Source organism: Pteropus alecto, unplaced genomic scaffold, assembly GCF_000325575.1.
Source record: "Pteropus alecto unplaced genomic scaffold, ASM32557v1 scaffold98, whole genome shotgun sequence".
Lineage (NCBI taxonomy): Eukaryota > Metazoa > Chordata > Mammalia > Chiroptera > Pteropodidae > Pteropus > Pteropus alecto.
In genome coordinates, this window is record NW_006443570.1 from 9,536,678 (window position 1) to 9,551,847 (window position 15,170).

The 15,170-nt window shown below is 37.9% G+C and overlaps 1 protein-coding gene across 1 annotated transcript in view; it reads left to right on the forward strand.

The window, feature by feature from the left end:
- Positions 1-15,170, forward strand: part of ANKFN1 (ankyrin repeat and fibronectin type III domain containing 1) — a 330,895-nt gene that overhangs the window by 129,811 nt on the left and 185,914 nt on the right. Inside the window, exon 2 of the mRNA XM_015599115.1 lies at positions 4,070-4,110. Within this exon, the coding sequence (XP_015454601.1) occupies positions 4,070-4,110 (41 nt within the window). The remainder of the gene's footprint in view (positions 1-4,069; positions 4,111-15,170) is intronic.

The following is a 15,170-nucleotide window of genomic DNA, read 5'->3' on the forward strand; positions in this document are numbered from 1 at the left end:
ACTAATGCAGAATATTTTGATTCAAATGGGAAGTACAGTTCTTGGTCAGCAATTTTTCACTTCGTACTCAATAAAGACAACCATAACTATCGTTTGTAAAGCACTTGAAATGGGTGAGTTCTCTGCCAAGAGCTTTATATGCATCATACTTCCAATAAGCACAACAATCTTAGGAGAGGTACAAGTGCTGCTGTTATGTGCATTTTATAGACAAAGACATTGAGGTACATGAAAATTATATATGTATATGTGTGCTTTCATAAGCATTAAAAACACAAGGTTAAATAACTGGCTAGAGGTCACACCGAAGGTCAGTGGAAGAACCAAGACTTGATCTCCTGGCACTCTGATAGCATTACTTCTGTCTTCAGAGTGGAAGCCCTGGGCAGAGGCCCTTGGACTCCCAGCTTCAGATTTCTGTGGCTGCAGCACACAGTCTGAGGTTTTAAAGAATATCTATCTGATCAAAGCGAAGAAGACATCCACCATTCACAGCATATTATTACTGTCTGATAATTGGCATATTCTACCTTATATAAAACCTGCATCAGTTCATTCTTAAATTAATTCCCAGGGAATTTAAAAGACTGTTGGTTCCCAGTGCTACTGGGAATATGTGGAATAGAGAATAAGTATTCTTACCATAGCGATGAGCAAATAAAATTAACGTAAAATAGAATCTGTTCAATATTCAGAATAAGAAAGTGGCAGCCACTTTATCTCAAAATTTATCATCTTAGACGTGTAGAAACTAGCTTATTGTGTATTATAGAGAGGAATAAGTATAAAGGAAATTTGACTCCATGTCTTAACATTATTCAAACAGTTATACTTGCATTGATGCCATTTTTTACATATTGTAAAAATTTTAACTAGTAAACAACATAAACCAGATATACCTAACAGCCATATAGAACATTCAAAATTACCAAAAGGTCTATTTTTTAATGAACATCAATTGTAGGTTACAGATCATAACCAGACGGGATCAGCCATAAGGACCAGGGGGAGGAGATGAGATAGATGAGTGGTGCGGAGACTCTCTCGGTTGAACACTTTGGCCCAGAGATCAGTTGCTCCAAGACCATCAGCTGACAGATCCCCGTGACCATCAGAGCATAGGAGACCAGATTCCTAACAAAGAGACCAAAGAAGGTATCCAGGGACTCTGGACAAGGTCTAGTCCACTGAGATCTAGCTACTGAATTAGGCACAGGTGCTACCGTGACCCGAGGATGCTGACCTTGCACATCTTCTGAGGGTAGCCCAGAGGTTCTAGGTACAGGGCAGAGAAGCAAGATGTACCTTGCATCTCCCCATGGTAGGAGCAGAGGAAATAGGCTTCCCTCACTAACGTTATCCAGGACTGATATCAGAAGAGCCCCATCCGTGATCCCTCAAAGTCTCCTATGTGGCTGAAGAATGGACTGTGCTGAAGTGTGTGCAAAATAAGGCAAATTGTGTGAAGAAGCCAGTTTCTCCTGCCTAAGGACCTCAGTGATGTCCCTTTGCCTGGCGTGGTCCACACTCCCCATGTGCCTTCTTAACTCAGACCCTAGGGTAAGAATAGTGCCTCTCTAGGGTTGTTATGATAATAAGTGAAGCAGTGTATAGAAAAGCACATAGGACAGTTCCTGATGCATTAAGCACTCATCTGTGTTAGCTGTTATTATTAAATATGAATTTTTCTTCAGATATCATCCCAGCACTTCCCCAGTTTTACTTCCCTGATTTCTATTTCTAGAGTGGATCATCAAAGACCACCTTCCCTCCTCCCTGACCACCTTATAATTTTGCATTGCACCATCACGTGTTCCCTCAAAATCATCTAGTTGTCTCTCCAAGCAGACAGATATTATCCTGAGGGCAGAGAATGTATTATCATGGCCTTGCACAGTGTCTTGCACATATCAGGCACAGATAAACATTTAGCAAATGAATTAATTAATAATTTTAAGGACTGTCTCTCCTCTAAGAATTCAGGGTTTTTTTTTTCTTTTCTAATGTGGGAATAAGCTTAGAAAAACAAAGGTGAGTTTTTATATTCCTTTATGGCCTGTCAAACTTCACCTCCGCATTGGTCTTGATGGTTGTATTTATTTTGTACCCCAAGAAAAAGGATTGGTGCCCACTGCATTAGGTAGCTACATCGTATAATCTCAAGGATAGCTCTAAATAGTTTTCAAATTCATCAATGATATTGCTATGAAACTGTTGCCTAAATGAAGAGCTCTTGTCTAGTGAAACTATGAAGTAACAGAAAGTTTCCTTTGTAATACATAATACTTTCATGGCTAAGGAAGAATCTGTTATCTGAGGCAGTAATAAAAACTTTTCTTGGGAGGTGGGAGTACTCTAAATTTGTTTTTTAGCAACAAATTCCTCAAAGAAGGTGAAGGGGACACAATTTCAGAGGAACTTTCAGTTCACATGTTTGTCTGGAGGGGTGAAAGCTGAAGGAAAATAAAAGTATGTCAGGCGGTGGGTGCTCAGAGCAATGTCCCTAATTTCTTTCAGCCAGTGACGCATGTGACATCACATTGAGTCACATCATAGGACCCATCTAAAAACGTCAGCTCGACAAAAATGTATTGAGTAAAGAACTTGTGTAAAGCAGTCTGAAAGAAGAATTGTCTCTTTTTTTCCTGGGCCCAGCAGTTCAATAATTTAGCAGTTTGTAAAGCTAGGAGCCCCACCCGCCGCCATCTCTTTTAGCGAGCAACAAAGTGGCTTGCTAAAATGTTTAGGGATTTTCCAATGTGGGATGTTGATCTCAGTTATACTCAGCACTAAGAAGAGTGAAGATTGGAGGAAGGCAGCCTGGGAGAGAATTTTGGGAAAACGTTATGGTTTTGACTGCCAAGAACAGAGATATCTTATGGAGATATCTCTCCACCACTATCTTCCTAGCTCCAATTTCATGGACTTATCATTTCTTACTTGGTTTTCCAAATTGGCCTTCTGATAATAATCATAAAAATAGCAGTAACAAAACCAAGAAGCATTTATCAAGTCCCCACTATGAGCCAGCCTTATGCCACTATTTTACATGGATTATCTTATTTAACCCTTACAACAATTCTTTGAAATAGCTACTATCATTATTTCTAGCAATTTGCCAAATGGCAGAACTTGGAAAAATATTATTCACTGAAGTGACTGACCTGATTTATCCACATGCACGTGGATGGCCTGGCAGGATCTGTCCATAGGTCTGAGGACACCATGACTTGAGCGTTCCGTCTTGGAGATGACCTGGAACCATCTGAATCTCAGAATGCAGATAGTTCACATCAATCATGGGGACTTTCCTGACAGCCTCAGTTAAATCTACTACCCTGAAAAGTACCCCTTCGGGTATAACCTCTGCTTCTGATAGAAATGGACTTGGAAGCAAGCTGAATTGTCTGGTGGGCTGCCACACTGAATAATTGCCTGCACAATTGGCAAACTCCTTTTAAACACAGACACAGTCTAATCGTTTCTCTCCTTTCACTGCCGTGTTGAATAAAGAGAAAACTGGCATCATTTTTAGTCCTCTCCCCACCCCCACTACTCCCCAGAAAAGCTCTTTATTTCTTGGAAAAGAAACTTGTCCACTTATCACAATAAGCATGAATTGAGAAAATTATAATTTTTAAGAGTTTCATTTAATAGAACAATGTGTCAGAACTGAGCCTAAGAGAACAAGATGCAAAGTCAGTGTAAACCAGAAGCAAGAGAATGATGAATTTAAGCCATTAAACTGGGCACTAGACTCCTCTTATTTCCTCTCACCAGGATCAGACCTGGGAGACAAAATGAGCATCGACTGATCTTGAAATTCTAGGATATTCAGGGGCAGGAAGTTCAGCATGAAATGAGATATGGCAGTGAACTTACATGTTTTCTTTCTGGGCTAAATCTCCTTGTATCTCCAAGAAGTTTCCCAATAAATGTTTTCATCTCTAGACCTCATTTTTTTCAGTCAGTGGCTGTACCTTCAAAGGCAATTCAATGCCTTTTTCATTTTGAATTGGTTACTATACATTTTTTTTTAACACACTTTCTTTTTCTCTCTTTGTTTCAGAGGCTACTCTTTAAAGACAGGCGTTTCACTTGCAGCAAAATGTAAGTACATTTCCTCCTTGAAATAGTATCTACTTTTCAGCTATAATTTCTAAAATGTCCTAATCTTTAAGATTCCCATCTCACGTTGTTACACTTTGAAAGTCTGGCTCAATGAATACAGCCACAATTTGAACTAACATTTCACACGATTGATTTGTATAGCTTTGTGGAGCATTTTATAAGCCGTCTGGGAAGCAGACTGAACTTGATTGCGGCTACGACTTATATTGCATCTAAAAAGCCAGAAAAAAAAGTTCAGAGGAAAAAAGTAGGCAGTATTCTTTTAGACATTATAACCATATGATACCAAACATTTGAATATTAAGGTTCTCTCCAGGGCGGACTAATTTATATCTCTTTGCCCAGTCATTCCTCACGGTCTCAGACTGTTTCACGTTAACAGCATGGTAGTTATCTTAATAATTCCTGCCTGTGTGTACTGCATTGAGGCCGCTCTGTAAATCAGAGTTCTTTCTAGAATGAATCTCCCGTGTATTGTTTCTTTACTCTTGGCACTCCTAGGGGTCCATACCCAAATTAAAAACTCCCTCTGTTCTAAGGACTAAATAAAATTATATCAGGTCTGTCCTGGGAGTTCTGAGTATTTTAGAGTTTTGCCTAAATGATTGGGAATGATCAGGAATTAGGATGAGAATGATTTTTTTTTCTTTTTAATAAAATGAAGTTTATAACGATTTTATTCAAAAAAATGTGAAGTTCCATATGTCTTTGGAAAAACCGATAATACTCAAATTCAAAAAACCTGGGATAAATTTAGATTCAATATAAAGATTCTAGTTACTCAAAAGCAGTTTAAAAGGTAGTGAGTTGCTTGTCACTACAGATAAGCGAGAGATGACGACTGTACAGTAGAAGGATGAGCCAGGTAAGCCAGGGAGTGTACATCAACTCTCAGCTCCCGACTCATACACAGTTCGCAATGGAGAATGCATCTCAGCCGTCACTGAAGCATTTTGCTGAACACTGTTGGACCCAGGAGAACCTAAAGGTCTCGCTGGAATTACACATATTATACATGTTCTAATAAATTCTCTTTTGAGAAACATTCAGTCCCTGAGAAAAAAACTATATGTTCAGCTGAACTGCAAGAACAACTCAGAAAAACTTTTTACTGATTTCCCTGGATGATGTTTTTTGTTTCTCTCTAGAAAAATTGATCCCAGTGCTATACAGCAAATATTCAAACATTTAGCACAAGAAATAGTCACCCTTAAAACCACTCAGATTTTATGTCAAATTATTACACATTCACTGGAATATTTTTAAATGTCAACCTCTGTATTATATTGCTTTGGTCTTTATTGCATTATCAAGACACCTGCATGTTATGAATATTTTAAGCAGCTTTTACCAATAAAGTCATGTTAGATTTTATGAGCAGTATTATCACGAGCGTTTTATTTGTACAAATGTTAACTTTTGACTGCATTTTTTCTTTTGAACATAGAAACCATTTGGGAGAAACTGCCTGTGTTTACTTTCATGTATATTCATATTTGGTAGCTCATTATCACACTGTTTCTGCTTATTTAGGTTTACCACTGCTTTTTAATGATTTAATTTTAAACACTAAAAGACAGTTGGTATTCGTTCCTGATGAAAATTTGATGAAGAGCAGTTTAAGGCGACATGTAAAATCATGATATGCATATATGCAACTATAAACACATACATGACAATTACCTCAAGATCTCTTTGCCAAAATTCAGTTGAAGCACCTTGTACCTACCAGATGTGGTGGCAGGGAGGGGGTGCCCACAGGGGAGGCCAGCTATTTCACCTTTGAGGGGTGAATTTGTGATCGCTTTATTTTCACATTTTTTTCCTCCAGGACATACAAAGTGGTTGGGGATCTATTTTATTAGTAAATATTCTGAGAAGAAAGTTTGCACTAGGATTTTACACCATCCAGACAAAATGGGTCTACACACCTGTTCATATCATCTCTGAGCAACTGGTAGAAAGTTGGTCTGACCCATGAAGTTATGGAAACACATTAAAATCACCAGGCAATTGTGACTTGGGTTCATTTTGGCAGCCAAACTAGATCAGCCCCTCTGGAGCTGACATTATGTCCTAACGATGATTGCATTATACAACCAGTGCAAATGGAAAACAACCTAATCAGCGCTCCATTCAGACAGGCCTTGATCAGCAGTGAATGGCAGGAGGCTTTTCCAAGTAAAAGACTTGGAAATGTGTACGGGCCACGTAAAATCGCAGCACCACTGATGGAGGACAGCCTTAGCCAAGTCAGGAAGACATAGATATGCCCCTGTGGAGAAAGAGAGCGGGTGATGGAAAAGAACTCAGGACTCAAAATCAGAGGGCTCATTTGTGAGCCCCACAACACTCCCTCAGAAATGGTATGATTTTGAGAATGTTAGTTAACCTCTCCGTTTCTAAATATCTTTATTGAGGGAGGCAGGAGGCAAAAGGAAAACATTTTTCCTGTTCCATCAGAGGGTTGCGATAATCACAGACGATAACGTTTCAGAAAGATTTTGTGTGTTTAAGGAATTATTAGATTATTGGAGGCTTGCTCTGTTTTAGTGAGAGTCCCTGGGACTCTGAGTGCAAACTTTGGGCCTTAAAATCAATACTATACAATAGAAGAACATAGGGCTATATTGGGCCAAATCGGGCCCCTGGAAAGATTGAACCCGCATATTTCATTTCTTTTCAACCGCACATTTTTTTTTTTAGGACCACTGCCTCTGGTGGAAGAGAATTGTCTTCTGGGTGGTATGGGTGAGAAAGTTGCCAAACAAACCTGAATTATCCAGAGGCCTGTAAAATGCGCAATTGCTTTTTAAGAGGCATGGTGATATTGTGTGTTCCTTTCGATTTTTGGCAGTAACTATTTTCTGCAATTTGTGGTTTTGCAATTTCTCTTTACACAGACAACACTCTGGCTCTCATTCAATGCCCCACTGGTTGGGGGTGGGGGTGCGGAGGAGGAGAGAGAGATTTCCCTGGGGCTCTGACCACTCCAAAAAAAGAAGGAAATGTTAATGAAATAAGTCAAAAAGAATGCTTGAGATTAGTGGAAGCTGGTTGGTTAGTGGGAAAGAAACAACTTTTGATAAATTGTGTGGTGCGGTTGGGATTTTATCTGAGGCTTTCATCGGCTAGGCGAAGATCTGTCCTCCGTAACTGTTGACTCTTCACCAAGCTTTGTCTGGATTGCAATGTCAATCTCCTTCTTCCTTTTTCCTATATTCAGAAAGCCTAGAGCAGTCTCTTGTTCTGGCTCCCTTCGGCTTCTTCTGGCCTTGGTGGGTTTCTCTCTAAGTACTCTAGGTATCCGCTTGCCTATTACATTAATTTGGTTTGTGTAAATTACCTGAAGAGCCACCTACCAGAATTTTTACTCTCGTTCTTGTTGCATTCTCTTCCTCTTCCCCAGGGCTGAATGCTCTTTGCAGAAGGAGGTCTGTGGCCAGCACTGCAGAGGCAATGCACCAATGTTGCATTTATCTAGGCAAGAGTACTTTGTTCTGTTTCTATTCATCACCTCTGGAAAGGCTTTGCTGACTTGTGTTTGCTTTTTTATGGCTGTGAGGCATTGTGCTGAAGGATTTAAAGTTGCATCCAGTGTAAACCTTGTATTCATTCTCTGTTCATATTCATTCTCTGTGCTTTATATCAAAACAGTCCCTTGTTCTCTACGGAGTAGATTCCCAGGATTTATGCCTATAGTTCCCAGGCTTTCTATGCATAAAGGCAATTGCACAGGCCACTTCTTTCTTCTCTTTTCATGACCTAAATGCACCATTTCTTTTGCTTCTACAAGGAATATCAAGATAATTGCTACTCGTGTTAATTGTATAGTTTTCACATGTTTAGGGAAAATATGATCTTCCTCTGTGTGTATTTTGAAGATTAAGGGAATTGCTTGTGTTATGCCATTATAAATCATGGGGTTTTAATTTTAGAAGATGCTTTCAATATGAGGCAGTTCAACAGCCCACTCCAAACCATCCTCCTCACAACACCCCCTCTAGGATCCCTTTCTGTAGCCCATGGAAGCCCAATCCAATTTTTAATAGTTCAACACTTTGAACTTTCTTTTGCTAACCTGAGATAACCTTCAGGTGGTTTGTGTTGGTTTTACCTTCTGGAGCAGCTCAGAAGTTGAATCCTTCTAACACATGACAACCCTCCAAATATTTTGGAATCTGATCCCATATACTCTCTGAGTCTTCCTTCTCCAGGCCATTCTTCATATGACTTGGTTTAGCTATTCTTTTCCATTTGTCCCCGTCACATTTTTTAATGTCCCTCCTAAAATGTTACAGCCGGAACTGAAAAGAATACAGCCAAGGCAGCTGACTGCTGTAGAGCTCCCCGAGAAAAACACGAAGCTCCGTTCTGGAAATGTTATTTCCATTACTATCACCTAAGAGCACGTCACAAATTTTAATAACACTTCAGTACCGAGGATAATCCTAAAACCTCTAGATACATTATAGAAAAGCTGCTATAAAAGCAGATTTTTTTTCCCAGTCCTATGTTTATACACGTGGTTTTGAATACAGCATAAACCTTTACATTCATCCCTGTGACACTCATTAGTTTCAGGATATTAGTGAAAACCATTAGGAGCTTGTTGAATGTGAATTATTTTAAATCCTGTCCCAGTTTTATGACATATTTGATTCACCTCCTGACTTCATTCAAGAGATTGATAAAAAACAGTGAATCTCTGTATTTTAAGCTCCTCAAAGGTAGAATCATGTTTTATTCATCTTTGTCTCTCATGAAATGCCTGTGACATTCTGTTGAACAACCAGATGCTCAATAAATGCTTTTATGAAATCGGTTAATGAAATCAGATACAGACAGCTTTCCAACACCGTGACAGAGAGCTATCTTTATTTAGATTGACGTCAGTGAAATCAGTGATATTAGTTCTTAGAAACTAAGAACAAGATGACTGTTACACCCTATTGCTAATGCTTGGCAATTTTGTGGTATTAGCACCGTTAACACAATAACAGTGCAACCTTTAGAGCTAGATTGCCTGGATTCTAATCTTGCTAGACTTTGCTAGCTATGGGCTTTAGAGCAATTTGCTCCACTTCTCTGGGTCTGTTTCCTGATATGTAAAACGATGATATTAAATGATTTGTACCTGCCTCATAAGGTTGTTGTAATGATTAAGTGAATTAATCCATGTAAAGAATACAGAACAGCTACCAATAATATAAAAACAATAATTAATAGTCATGATAGTTGTATTGTTGCTGTTTTTATTATTATTCTCAAGATATGCTAGGGTAACTACCCTATCCTAAGAAGAACAAAGGCAAGTTTGGCAAAATTTCTTCATAGTGAGCCAATATTGACTCCAAGTAATATATAATTTTACCAAAATGCTTATGTAACTTAAATATAATTCAACTGCTTCATGGCCCATCTAAGTTTAGGTATGCATTCGAAAGAAATACAAACATTTAAAGAGGTGAAAGCAATGTAAATTTTTACTAAAGTCTCTCAGAAAGGAATTATATTACATTTCATAGCAAAATATACAAACGATTTTCTCTTGTAGCCACTAAAAAATCTTGCCTCTCTCTCTTTCTCCTGCTGTATATAACAAAATCCTAGCTTGTGTTGCTTTGTTCCTCGCTTCTCGTCTCCTAATCATTCCTATTTCTCCAGGATTAATAAATTCCTAGTCTATTATCTTCTGTCTCCCACAGTTTTATCTCCCAGGTAATTTCAATGTGGCCCTTCCAGGTTACTTGTAGGAAAAAATAAATAAATACATATATATGCATTTATTTATTTTTGTATATGTATGTGTGTATATATATATATATATATATACACACACACACATATGTATTTATTGTAAATTTTACTGATATAATGGTATAGCATAAATTTATAAATAATAAAATATATAATACCATTTCTTGTAAATTTCATATAGCCAACTCATAGAATGCTTTCACTGATTTTTGCTGAACTCCTATATCTCTAGCCACTGATGAGTAAATGTAGTTTACATATAAACATGGTTGATATTTTTATTTATATTAATGAGTAAGACAAAAGTAAAGCAGCAAAGATGTATGGGACAGATCCACTCATTCACCGATAACATGAACAACTTCTTTACTAAGTTAGATAATAGTTTTTTAATTCTATGAACTATTTCCTCAAGTTTCTGTACTATTTGCAATATAACAGCTATGGACGCAACATTCATTTTTGCTACGTCACTTTTTCAAATCCAGACAATCAACAAGATAATAAATCAAGCCTTGATTTTTTAATGTTTATTGATTTATGTGATGTAGATACTTCTACCATGGGCGTTTCAAGCAACCAACATGATATCACTGAACATGGAATTAGCAAGGGATGTGTAGTAATTTTATATGGCATTTCCACCCTACGGATACAGTAGATGCAAACAATCTCAGACGCATAGGTAACAATAAAATGTTGTAGAACAAGTGATGAATTTTAAGTATTTAAGTATTTTTTCCTTTGTTTTTAATGCAAGGTATTTCATTGTAAGTTTATGTAATTCGCTTTTTAAGAATGGCTGTATTTAACGAATAGCTAACGAATTCCTGAAAATCTAACAATTTCCCCTTGCAAACTGGTACAAGCCATCTGTGGTGTAACACTGGCCCTTCATCTTTAGATAGCAGTAGGAAGAAGTGGGAGGAAGAGATGGGAGTACAGCTGCGAATGTTTACAAGTTAATTTTTTCCCAAGTTACAAATTATTTTTAAAATCTATTTTAGAGTCTTACCAAAGATCAAAAACTATCTCTTAAGTCTTCAGAAGCCTTTCACCTTTAGTATTAATAACTTAAAGATTCTATCATCATATCTTTTCCAAACAAGTTTTTAGAAGACAAAGTCAGAAGCTCAAGTTAAAAGAGAGTGGAGATTTCATTTAATGAAATCCATAAACAGGAAATAAAGTTTGGTTGGACTTTACACTAATTTGAATTGTAAATCTCCATCACAAATGGTGGGATATCAAGAACCAGGGATGCTCTCCTCTCCGGGGCTTCATGATGTCTTTTACTTCTGTACACCAGGTGCATCTACTCCTCAGATTGCATGTGGCCGAAAATGGCAAGCACAGACATTAAGGAGAGGACGTTTTAGCTCCACTTCCCACTTGGGGACTCCACATCAATTCCAAACACCAGTTTCATAAACCCACATGGCTCAGGTCTTTGTAACTTGGTAGGCCACCAGCCAGCATGTGAATGGAGATTCTCAGTTGGAAACATCTGGTTCCATTATCTGTAGCTAATGGCTTTAAAAAAGAAAGAAAGAAAGAAAGAAAAGAAAAAAAGATCGTGTGTTAAAATTTATCAAGTATTTTTTTTTTGCATCTATTGAGATAAGAATATGGTTGTATTCCTTTACTCTATTTGCATGATACGTTATATTCATAGATTTTCTGATGTTGAACCATCATTGCATTCCTGACATACTCTGCTCTATAGTGGCCTTTAAAAATACATTGACATTCAATTTGCAAATATTCTATTTAAATTTTTTCATTTATGTTCACTTAGGAGAATGCCCTATAGTTTTCTCTTTTTTGTCATTACTTTCTTCTTTACATGTGTCTTGCATTGAGTTTCCTTGTGCTTTAATGTCCATTTATTTTTATTTGAGACTTTCCTCTACTTCTCTCCCTTCTTCCATCCTACTCTCTTCATCCCTCTTTATCTAAAGGTTTTACTGTTGCCTCTACTTAGCCCCCCACCCAGAACTCCCAGTCCAGCCAAATCTTTAACAAGGACTTATGCTCCTGCTCCATGGTGATATTGGAATACACAAGGTCCAAGCCCCCAAGCAGAGACATTTGGCTCAGTTACTGTTTACAAAGCTGAGTGTGTTCTCCAGCCTCCCTAGGCCACAATTGTACTCCTGGGCAACCTTTTTGTTCCTCCTTTGACACGCTGGGAAGACCCATGTTACCTCCTGATTTTAAGCAGTGAGGCTAGCTTCAGATTCCCACTTGATATCAAGCATTTGGAATCCCCAGTAAACTACAGGTGCTGACCTCCTAGCCATCTCTGATTCTAGTCCTTCCTTGTCCTGATTCCAGTCTGAAGCTCAGATGGAGGGCTTCACCCCTCCACTTATCTCTTTGTTTTTCTATTTTATTTGTTAATTGTGAACAAAGCTATATCTTTTGAATACTTGATTTATTTCATTGCATCCCATAAATGTATATGGGTTTCTGAGGGAATGAAGTAAGATAATTATGTGAATTATAAAAAGTACATAGGAATATAACAATAAAAGGAAATACTAGTATAAAGCTGGTACAAGCTCTCTGCCCAGAGAACCCTCCTTTTCTTTTCTGTCTACCTAAATTTTAATCATTTTCCCTGGCTACTTATTCTAACTCATGTTTTTTGTCTTTTATCAATTTAATCCATAAATATTTATTAAATGCTGTATTTTACAGGCTGTATACTAGCATTGAAAATACAGTACTATAGGAGATTGGTGCAGTCTCCACTTCATGAAATTTATGTCTAGAATGGGAAACAAACAAAAATTTACAATACAGTGTAATAATATTATTAATGACTCTAGCAATTATAATAAGAGCATCCTATTTAATAATTGAATATATACTCATTAGTCTCTGTTTTTTACATGTGGATTAATCATGTTTTCCCAGTTCTGAAAGACCCATGAAGATAGTGAATATATATATCCTATATTTCTCTTGTTTATGCCCATCATTACACACATGAAACCAGGGCCACTGTGCATGTAGGACTGAGTAGTCTTTACCCTACAGTGGAGTTAAAGTGGATTTTAAGGCATCAAAGCAAACATAGAGGTTGCTTTAAGGTCAGCTATTATTGTTTTTCATCAATGGCTGTTATAGAAATTATAGAACAATTTGTTGGTACAGTGTGATCTTTAAAGTCTCAGAGCTAGAGTATGGTTTAGAATTCAGTCTATTTATTATTTTAGAGTTAATTTTAAAAAGAAGCACCAGATTATTGTGTCTTCGTGTTAATTTAATTTTAAGGCTAAAATAATCTTAACATGACTAAAGTACCTTTATTCCTGATTTACGAAGCATGTTGTCTTTTAAAAGGAGAGAGGCAGACCGAGAGAGAGACTCAATGCTATATAAAAGACACCATAAAAGCTAACTGCCAGATCATGAAGAGATACCAGTTTACAGTACCTCCAAGGAAATTCTATCATATACCCCCAGATACTTGGATCGAAATAAAGATAAGAGAATGACATCCGCCAAATAACTATAACAAGAGACAGAAAATACCGAGTGCTGGTAAGGATGTAGAGCGACCGCATTTGCATGCATTGCTGGTAGATGAGACATTTGGTACAATGACTTCGGAAAACTGGCATTATCTACTACAAATGAACATACGCATACACTAGAATTTAGCAGTTTCATTCTGATGTACATACCCAACACAAATGCATTGCGATGTATACACAGCGAAATAGTATACAGCAATGAGAATGTAGAGTCTACAACCACACGCAACCACATGAATAAATCTCAAACAATGTTGAATGAAAGGAGCCAAACATTGGAAAGTGCTAGTATAACTGATAATCATTATGAACCTATCTTGGGAGTTTTGCAACCAGACCTCCAAACTTGATGGATGGTAACCAGCTGAACCTTTCTCATTTTATCTTTTTTCCTCTAAACGCTATTGCGTCAGATTCAGATGGAACAGACTCAAATGACCATCTTCCAGAATCTAAGTGATTCAGACAGCAGAGATTCAAAGCTAAGAGGTCAGTGAGCAAGGACAGGACATGAATGCTGGTGTCCAGTGAATGAGGTCAAGTTCTTAGCCAGATACTTTGTGGCAATGGGAATGAGGCTAATAAGATGCAAAGCTCAAACAAGGAGGCTGAGGGCCAATAAGACAATCCAAATTAACTGGAAGGGATCATACAGTGAGTTAATGTCACCATTTGGGCACTCATCCACTAAAAGACAGGAAAAAAAGAGGATCCAGTACTGTGAGAAGGACCACAACAGTGGCAAAATAGGGACACATCCTGATCCGAGGTGACATACTCTCTGATATAGTTGGACAAAGATTAGAAAGTATGTTGTTATTTGGATGTGGCTTACTAGAACTTGATAGATGCCTCAAGAAGCTCTCAGGTGTATAGACTGACTGATTATAGTTAAGGGATTATACATACATATATAAATCTTAAATCTGGAATTATAGTTTTAATCTCCAATTACATATAAGGGTATTTGAAGAACATTATGTGTTTTTTTAATTAAAACTGAAAACCTATATAATTATCATGTTCTGTACTTCAGTGCCCTTGACTATATTTTCAGTCCAAAGAAACTTCATCGTACTGTGGTGAAGTCACTTGGCCCCAGAGTTCAGCCGTAAGCCATCCTGAAAGATCGGGAATGGGGCGGAGGTGGAAGCTAAGAAAGCAGGAAGGGAAATGCTGTTTGGAAGGGGGTTCTGAGTGGCACACACGTAACATGGCAGTGCGGCAGGAATGGAATGGCGACTTAAACTACAGTGCACACGATCGGCTCTCCTTCTCCACTCATAATCTCTACACGTCCACATATTCGTTTTTAAAGTGTGTATCAAACGTGTACTATTTGTCAGACACGGCATTAGGTATGCTAGTTGAAGATACGATATGTTAATAAAAACGGACAATCCCCGTGTACTTAAGGAGCTCATCGTATTCCAGTGGAGGCATCGAGGTGAAGATGGAAAAGAGTAATACCTTCTTCCATAACTTGTGCCCCAAACTGAAGAGAGATCACCTTTAATCATTTTTCCTGGTTCGTGTGCTTGGCACCCAAAGTCATGTGCCCAGCGAAGACTCTCTCAATGACTCTAAGTCATCGCATCATGAGAGCTCCCAAACCCTTAGGGCCCAGCAGCCTAAGGGCAAAATGGAATTACTTGGCTCTGAGAAGCTTTTTCAATACCAGGTCCTGAAAAAGCTGAATGAGTGAGTAGTGATTATTTTGGGGTGGGGTGGGGT